Source organism: Helianthus annuus, chromosome 14, assembly GCF_002127325.2.
Source record: "Helianthus annuus cultivar XRQ/B chromosome 14, HanXRQr2.0-SUNRISE, whole genome shotgun sequence".
Lineage (NCBI taxonomy): Eukaryota > Viridiplantae > Streptophyta > Magnoliopsida > Asterales > Asteraceae > Helianthus > Helianthus annuus.
Genome location: NC_035446.2, coordinates 7,610,366 through 7,619,791, shown reverse-complemented (window position 1 = coordinate 7,619,791; position 9,426 = coordinate 7,610,366). Strand labels below are relative to the sequence as shown.

Sequence of the window (9,426 nt, the reverse complement as noted above, 5' to 3'; positions counted from 1 at the left end):
TTCTCTAGATAATGGAACGTGGTGATATGATCCTCGGGTGAGGAAGGTGATTGATTAAGATACTGCTAGACTAGTGATGCTTATAGAACTGATCTTCGCACACACGCCAGGATTGGCTGCGATAATATGACTGATCTTCGCACACATGCCAGGGTTGGTTGCGATAATATGACTAATCTTCGCACACATGCCTAGGAAGGCTGCGAACTATACACTAAAACTTCGCACAGGTGCCGGGTGGCCGCGATACAAACATACCTAGTCTAGAATACTTGAGAACTTTCCCTAATCTTCGCATACATGCCTAGAGGGCTGCGATACGAACTATTACGATACAGGACTTAATGAACGAATACAAGGCTTATTACACTATTACAATTACTGAACTATAAACTGTGAACTCGCTCAACTAGTTGCTGATCCTCTGTTACATGCCTTGCAGGTCATTAGATACATGGAGCTTGCACAGGGAGGAGCAGGTCGTTGTGGAGCATGGATCGTGGATGCCATGTTAAAACATTTAAACATTTGAACTTATGACTCACATTGGGTTTTCATACTTATGCTTCCGCTACACTTTGAAACTATAATTATGTTTTGAACACCTATCGTATTGAATGACTGGTTTACATTTATTTTACTGGATATTAATTACATGTTCAATATGATTGGTGGCTTGATCCTGGTCAGTCACGCTCCCAAGCGGTGATATTCAGCAGGTGGATTTTGGGGGTGTGACATGTATATCTCTTAAATGTCAACATATGCACTTGTGATTTTGTTTAAGAAGATTTTTCAATGCCGAGAACCTTGATTAGAGAGTAAAAAAGGCGTAAGGTTCACAATGGTGTAAAATTAAAATGGGATATACCGGGCTAGGATTCGAGTTACAGGAACAAGGGCCAAACCAACCACCCAAGAATTGAATCCTCGAGCGAAAACACTTGATAACCTCCTAGAAGCAGGTTTTCTTGCCACCAGACCTTTCTCCATCAATTAGGAATCTGATGCCGTCACTAAACACATTCCTTAAATTGTAGCCATTTTTTGAGTGTTTTTTTGTATCTAATCCGCATATATATCACCATTGCGCCTGATTTTCTTGACTGTATATCTCTTAACTGTCAACATATACACGTGTGATTTAGTTTACGAAGATTTTTCAATGCCGAGAATCTCGATCAGAGAGTAAAAAAGGCGTAAGGTTCACAATGGTGTAGAATTAAAATGGGATGTACGGGGCTATGATTCGAGTTACAGGAACTAGGGCCAAACCAACCACCCAAGAATGGAATCGTCGAGCGAAAACACTTGACAACCTCCTAGAAGCAGCTTTTCTTGCCACCAAACCTTTCTCCATCAATTAGGAATCTGATGCTGTCACTAAACACATTCCTTAAATTGTAGCCATTTGTTGAGTTTTTTTTTGGTGTCTAATCCGCATATATATCACCATTGCCCTTGATTTTCTTGATTGTATATCTCTTGAATGTCAACATATACACGTGTGATTTAGTTTACGAAGATTTTTCAATGCCGAGAACCTCGATCAGAGAGTAAAAAAGGCGTAAGGTTCACAATGGTGTAAAATTGAAATGAGATATATCGGGCTAGGATTCGAGTTACAGGAACAAGGGCCAAACCTGTGACAACCCTCACAAAACCAGGTATCCGTACGACTTAATTAACTATTAATTGTTGCCTAATTACTGTGCTTAACTGAGATTTCTGATAAACTGCTACTTGATTGTTGATACTTGTACATATCTGCATCATACTTTGATTTTTCCGTCACTGCATTACTTATTTACTGAACTTTAGTGACAAACATGATGCACAAAAGCACAGTAGCATTTGAACGGATAACCTATTGAACATGCTGATATAGCCAGCATCAGGCAAACACTGCCTCTAAAGGCCTGAATGAGCCAGAAATATTTTACTACACCCGTAGTGTGTGTAGGGATACAAGGGTTGTATAGTTGCGTCTCTAGGAATAAGATAAAGAGATTGGATGTGCCTAAAACGTACTCTAGGCACGAAACACAGCACTTTTATCAACACACTAGCTTCTAGCTAATTAATAAAGTGCCAAAATATGAGGAATTATTCCTGACACTTTGAAGAATAAATTGTGTCGCTAAAAATATTATTTACGACGCTTAAAGGATTACTTAAGCACTTTAACGGATTACTATCCGACCGAACAACCAGACTATACCCGGAACATAAAAATATTGCCAGAAATATTATTAGTCTTTTTCTGAGCCAGTTAGGGACCCTGATTACCCTAACACCCGCTTTATAACGCGTCACGCAACTAACGGGGTTAATCTCTAAACTTAACCTACTTTACATAACTGAACTCTAACTGAACGATCGAGACCCAACCGGATACCCCACCCCCCTAATGGGATCGGCCAACAAGAAAGGACAAGGGGAGTACAACTTTTTGATATTTTAATTGATGTTGTGGATATCTAGACGACAAGAAACCGTTGGACGATGGCACAATCTTTGTCTATAAAACCAACCCTAAGCACAAGAGTTAACCCATCCATTTTCACCAACACTTTACTCTCTCTCTTGCTCCCTCTCTTCTCGGCCGAACACCCACACTCCAACCATCCATCATATTTTCGGTTCTTGTCTTGCCATTCCAAGCTCATACAAGTGTCGGGGATCACGTACGAGGAAGCTTGAAGCAAGCGGAAGTTGAAGGACCACGTTCATTTGCTTTTATCCACGCCATTTTCGCCAAAGATCTTCCCTAGCCCCGAGCTAGAGGTATAACATTTAAAACTTGTTCTTGATCGTATCTAAAGTGGTTAAAAGGATTTTTAACGGTTAAAAGTCGGTAACCCATCTTTTGAATCTATAAAGTCTACTAAAACTCGAATATTGTTGGTTGGTTAAAAGCATATAACGCGTGTAAAAGTCGTAGTATTTGAATATGTTGGTTGTAGAGACCCGATCTACGATGTGGTGGCTCTTATCATCGTTTAACCCGACTTTGTTAAGATCATGTATCCTAACATAAGCTTGTTTCTAGCGGTACAAGGGTTAAAAGGTGAAACTCCACCACACGGGAAACATGAACTTGTGTAAAAGTGTTTTGACATGAAAAATAGTATTTTAAACGAGCCGATCTACGTATGTACAAGTGGTATATTCGTAGAACCGGGTGTCGAGAAAATCATGTTTTATATAAGTTGGATAACATGCTAACAAAGATGATTTTTATAAACTACAAGTGTATAAACACTTGTGAAACGAAAGATCCGACAAAATAACAATTTTTATAAAAATTGTCGGGAAGTTGTAAAGAGTGATTTGTTCCAAAAACGGGGTTTTTGCAAGACTAAACTATATTATACATAGATCCACTAAATATAACGAGATCTACACAATAGTTTTAGAAAAATTACAAGTTCATGTAATAATGCGATTTTACATACTAGTCTACAAGTTTGAAGTGTTGGAACTTGTTTAATGTGTTGGAAATTGATTGGTTGATTTAAAAGAAGTGTTGAAATGATTTGTAAAAGAAAATGATACGCTTGAAAGCGTGGCCACCTCCAGTTACAGGGGAAACTCTGGCGAAATTTTCTAAAATATAACACTTAGAATTAATTACAAGTGTTAGAGTTATTTTTGAAATGTTTACAAAATATATTTCGCCATGACTTTATCACAAATATTCGGAGGTGGGATTTTCACAAAAACTAAACGTGATAAATATATATTCGATAAATATGATTTTTCAACACACTGTTTATTATTATTTTGTGAAAATATATAAATATTATTTTTAGAGTAAAAATAATATTTACTAACTTTGTCGAACCCAAAATAATACCAACGCTTATACGACAAACATATAAGTTACAATGGTAATTAATATTACCACTTAATCGCCAAAACGTAACTTACGCCTTATCCGGAAATATTCATAAATGCGTATGTTGTCAACATATTATTTTGGAAAGTATTATGTAAAGAGAAAATATATTATTTTTGAGAAAAATAATTATATTTTGGAATGAGAAATAAAATATATTAAGTGAGACTTAATATTATAAACACGCATGTATTAATTCCCCCATCCTTGGGAAGGAAATTAAATTACCAAGTATATACGCGGAACGGTTGTCTAACTGTTTCCCAAAAATATAAACGATAAAGCTAAGGCACGGCCATCCGTCTAATAGAATTAGCACATGTAGGTCGTTGCGCAGCAGTTGGATATTTGGATTACTTGGTATTGTGACGCACTCACTGTGAGTTCATGTCCCTGATGGGTTGATAAAATTCCATAGCTTAATGGTTTTAATTTCGGTTAATTACACGAAGTTACTTTCTAGAATACACTACTTTGATGTGGTTTGTGTTTTGCAGACATTGATGGGTTTAAGGTGCATTTTAGAGATTTACCGAAGCTTTGGGCGGATGCTAGAGAGAACATAATTGAAGAAAATGCAAAAAGAGGCAAAACGGAGCTGAACTTTGCGTCAGAAACAGTCCAAACTTCATTTTGGCTTATCCTGAGCTAGAAAATGAGTTTCGGGGCTTATAATATATGCATTTGGGGTAGCTCGACGAGACGAATCAAAATATTAGGTTTTGAAAGGCCAGAAATTGACGCATTATCTTCTGCACACTGGCTGATTGGTAAAAACGGGATTTTTTAGAGAAAAAGTCAATTTTTGGAAAAAGGGGGGTTACACTTCCCTTGAGTTTGAATACTCATCTTGGAGCCAATACACACCATCTCTTCCACTCTCAACCACTTGATCTCCAATCTATCCATCATCCTCTCTACAACCGGAATCAAGAACAATTCATCATCATCTTCTTGATTCGAAACCCTAGCTCCACGAATTCCCCAATCCATCAATTCACTCATCCATTTACCATCACCAATCATCCAAATCCCTAGCCTTCATCCATCAATCCATCTTCAAGCTTCACAATGATCCAATTCATGCTTCCAACATCCGGTGATCAAGTTTCTTCGATCATGCGTGGCTAATTCCTCGGAGGTTTCACCCCGGTGTAGGTTAATTGTAAGTCTAGGGTTAAAACATTGTTCTTGGATTGATTTTGTGACAAATTGCTTCTTGATTTGAAACTTATGATAATTGTCTTGCATTTGTATTGAATTCGTAAACCGTCGAGTGAAGATTAAACTTGACTTTATGAAATGTTTATGTGCAGTTATGCCTTGTCTAGGTTAGAGTTTACATGTTCTTGGTAACGAAGTGCATTGTGGTCCGTTCTTTATAACGTTGATAGCTCTTGGCACCTAAGCCGTGTAACACTAAACTCGTTAATCGTTTTTGCAATTGAATCAATCTTAAAACGTGTAGGAACCCTAGGAATGCAATTACCGAACCGGGTGTGAAACTTGTTTTCTTATTATTGTTCAAACAATCATTTTCACTTCTTGCGTTTAGTAATCGTGAGTAGTTAATTTAGTTAATCACTTTAGTTATTCTAATTCACAACTTCCAATCAAACAAAAACATACAAAAACAATATAGCAAGCTTCATAAAAGTGACAACGTCTTATAATTCAATCAAATCCGCACACAAACCACATACTCTTCGTGGTTCGACCCCTTGCTACCACTAGCTATTTGTTAAGGGTAATTAGGGTATATAAATATTATCTTTGACCGGAGCGCGACACTCCGATCAAATTTTGGCGCCGCTGCCGGGGAGTGCGTGCGCTTTGTGTTTGGATATTGTTTGAATTTTTGTGATTAACTGTTTAATTTGTTTAGCTTTCTTTTTGTACTTGTCTTTTTGCTTGTTACGCGGGGTGTGTTACTTGTGCAGGTTACAGGTAGTGCATGCGTACGGGAAATTCCGGGAGGACTTCACCTTTAGTCTACGAACCGGAAATTGAAAGACTTGCAAGAAGGAACCTAGCAAGCCGGTTAGAAGCAAGAACCAAACACCACCACTCACACCGACCATTGAAACCGATTCAATGGCAAACCACAACTCCAACCAAGACTTTAACCCCAACCAAAACCTCAATCCAAATCAATTCCAATCCCGAGGAACCTTTTATCCCGCTCAAAACACCCAACCTATACCCCAAGAACAACCGGGTGGTAACACCAACGCAAGACCACCTACTCCACCGTTCCAAAACCAAAACACCAACAACACCCAACGAACACCTCAACAACAACCCCTTCACCGACAAGCATCGTTCCCTATCAACCTTGATGATCGGAATGTCAACTCCGATCGTAGAGGTAACCGTGATCGCGGCAATCCCGCGAATGAAGATCCGTTTTTCAACATCGACGATTTAAGGAATGCAATCCCCGATGATGAACCGTATAGTGTTCCCGGTTATCAATCGCCGGAACACGTAAGCATTCACACGGAAAATTCGGACGATGGGGGATAATACGATGATCGGGCTAATGATGATGAAGATTGGGGCTACGTGAATAGGGGAAACGTCTACAATGCTAGAAGGTATGACGATGAGGAATTTGGTTACCAAAACGCCAATTATGTTGGGGACGATGAATACGGTTACGGAGGTGGAAGAAATGATGGTTATTGGAACAACCGTCAACCACGAAACAATAACCAACGGAACCGGAACGATGGGTTTTACAACAACAACAACAACAACAATGCAAACCCTAACCGAATTCCTCGTTTCGTGGGAGGTGGTAACCCGAGGGAAAATCGAAGAGAGGATCGAAGAGGTGAAAGACGGGATAATCGAAGACCGGTCGATCAAGAAGTTAATGGTCCACAACGTCGTCAACAACCTCCACGGGGAGTAAATGGCCGTTTCCGCCCGATAGTGATCGAGAATAATTCTCCGATAGTATGCGAAAGGAGGATGTTTGATTGTAAACCGCATTACATCAACATACTTCCTCACTTCAATGGGAGGTCCAATGATGAGCCGTACACACATTTAACGGAGTTCTCTTCCATTTGTGATACTATTGGGGGGCACAATTTCGCACTAGAGGAAGTTAAGCTTCGGTTATTTCAATTTTCGTTGAAAGACAAGGCAAAACAGTGGTTCCTTACACTTCCGGCCAATAGCATTCGCACATGGGAAGAAATGCAACAAGCTTTTCTAGATGAATACTATTCTATGGCAAAGACCGATGATGCTCGTGATGAAATTAGGTCTTTTCGCCAATTATCGGGCGAACCGTTGCATGAAGCCTTCACGAGATTTAGGGAGTTGATGCGAAAGTGCCCACATCACCAAATAGAAAAGTGGGAATTGGTGAAATGCTTTGTACGTGGTTTGGATGACACGACATGGAATCGTCTCGAGTCAACTAGTAATGGAACCTTACTCAGCAATCATGAAGATGACGATTGGGAGTTCCTTGAAAGGATGAGTAAGAGGTCAAAAGCGAAAGAGTCGGCTGATCGGGCCAAAAAGCACCCCACCTCAAGGTCTTGGCCCGACTGTGATTCGAGTTCTAAGGATCGAATTGAAACATTAGAGCGGGAGTTGGCTCGCATGAAGAAAAGGGAAGTGAATGCGATGCAATACGCCGTATGTGAAGAATGCGGAGACATCCGTCATCGGACCGAGAATTGTCAAGCCACCGTAGAGGTAAATCAAGTGTATGGGGACCGAAGGCAATATGATATGAACTCCAATACTTACCACCCCGGGTTGAGGAACCATCCTAACTTTAGGTATGGTAATGCCTCCAACCAAATGAACCCGAATTTCCAATCGGGAAATCAAGGTGGGTATTCGCATCAAAATTGCCAAAGAGGTTACAATCAAGATGGTCACGGGTCGATGAATAATCAAGGAGGTGGTGGTGATTTGAGTGCCAAAATGGATGCAATGCTTTCAATGATGCAAGAGTCCAAGAAAGAGAATGAGATTCGGGACAAATCACATGAAGCATTGGCAAAGCAAGTAGGCCAACTCGCGGAGGAAGTGGCTCAAATGAGAGGAAACATTGGAAAGCTTCCAAGTGACACTACGATGAACCCAAAGCATCAAAGTTCAAGCACAGGCAATGTGAGGAATGTGCACATCAGCGCGGTAAGTCTTCTTTCAAATGATGAGGTTTGTAGTAGTGTTGAAAACATTCCACCACCACAATGCGTTGATGGTATAGTGGAAAATACAAGTGATGAGTCGGAAAGTAAAAATGAACAACAAACGATTTCACAAAATAAAACTGAAAACATGAATAAAAATTCTTTTTGTGAAAATTGTTTAAATCAAATTAACCCGATTAATGCATCAAAGCTTAAAGATCGGTGCCCACCAAAGGATGAGAGGTGGGAAATCTTTAAACAAGCAAAAATTAATTTGTCGTTGCTTGATGACATTAAAAAAGTTCCGGCTCATGTGGAATGTTTGAAAGAGTTGAGCATTGAAAAACGGCACAACAAATTACCCAAATCGGTTGATTTGATTTCTCATGTTAGTGCCGTTTTATCAAGTGCGCTCCCCCAAAAAGCTCAAGATCCGGGAGATCCTCTTATTCCAATTCAAATTGGAACATTTAAAATTGAGAGGGCGCTCCTAGATCTTGGAGCTTGTGTGAGCATCTTGCCCGGGAGTTTGTATGACCAATATGATTTTGGTCTATTAAAAAAATTTGATACTCCCGTGGTATTGGCCGATCAGACTCCCACGCATCCAAGGGGGATGGTTGAGGATGTGATTGTTAAGGTAGATGATTGCTACTACCCAGTTGACTTTTTAGTAGTAGACTATGTTGGGTGTGTTGAGGACACCCAACCGGTAGTCATACTGGGTAGACCGTTCCTGGCAACTGCTAACGCCATAATAAATTGTGCAACGGGAACGGTAAGCATGAAGTTTGGGGACCGGAAATTAAATTTAAATGTTTTTCCAAGTTTTACTAACCCACTCGGTGAGGGTAAGTGTCCTAAAAAGGACATGAATCCAAACAAAAAGGTATGTGCTATGGTTGGTAGGTTTGTAGAAACAAAGAAGAAGACGGTCAAGAAGAAGAAGGCAAATACGTCGCCTCAAGAAAAGAAGAAGGAAGAGGAGGTGATGAAGTTTGGACCGTTTTGCAACAAATGGTATGAATCACCGGTGGGTGATTTTGAGGAGTTTGTGGGCGGCCAGCACGCCATTCGACCACCATGAGGTGGTAAGTTAATTGTTGTTGTATATTTCCTTTCACAATTCGTTTTAGTTTATCTATTTAGTGTAGTTTAGTATTAGTTTTTTTTTTTTTTTTTTTAAATCGTGATAAACACTTAAAAAATATATATAAAAAAATAAATAATAATAATAAAAAAAACAATTGTTTAAAGTGATGTTGTTTTTAATACTAATAAAAAAATAAAAAAAGGGGCTGAACTTGAGTGAAAACAACAGCACACTAATAATGATAAAATATATTTAGTAGTCAAAGTTGA

At 39.3% G+C, this 9,426-nt stretch overlaps 1 protein-coding gene across 1 annotated transcript; it reads left to right on the top strand.

Moving 5' to 3' along the window:
- Positions 1–7,108: 7,108 nt before the first annotated feature.
- On the top strand, positions 7,109–9,151 carry LOC110906366. The gene is made up of 2 exons (XM_022151511.1): positions 7,109–8,168; positions 8,283–9,151. Exons 1-2 carry the CDS (start codon positions 7,109–7,111, stop codon positions 9,149–9,151), a joined length of 1,929 nt encoding a protein of 642 aa, XP_022007203.1.
- The last annotated feature ends 275 nt before the right edge of the window (positions 9,152–9,426 follow it).

Coding starts and splice junctions, on each gene's coding strand:
- LOC110906366 (XM_022151511.1), top strand. CDS start 7,109: ATGCAACAAGCTTTTCTAGATGAATACTATTCTATGGCAAAGACCGAT. Junction 8,169..8,282: donor TACAAGTGATGAGTCGGAAA/GTAAAAATGAAC, acceptor CAAAGCTTAAAG/ATCGGTGCCCACCAAAGGAT.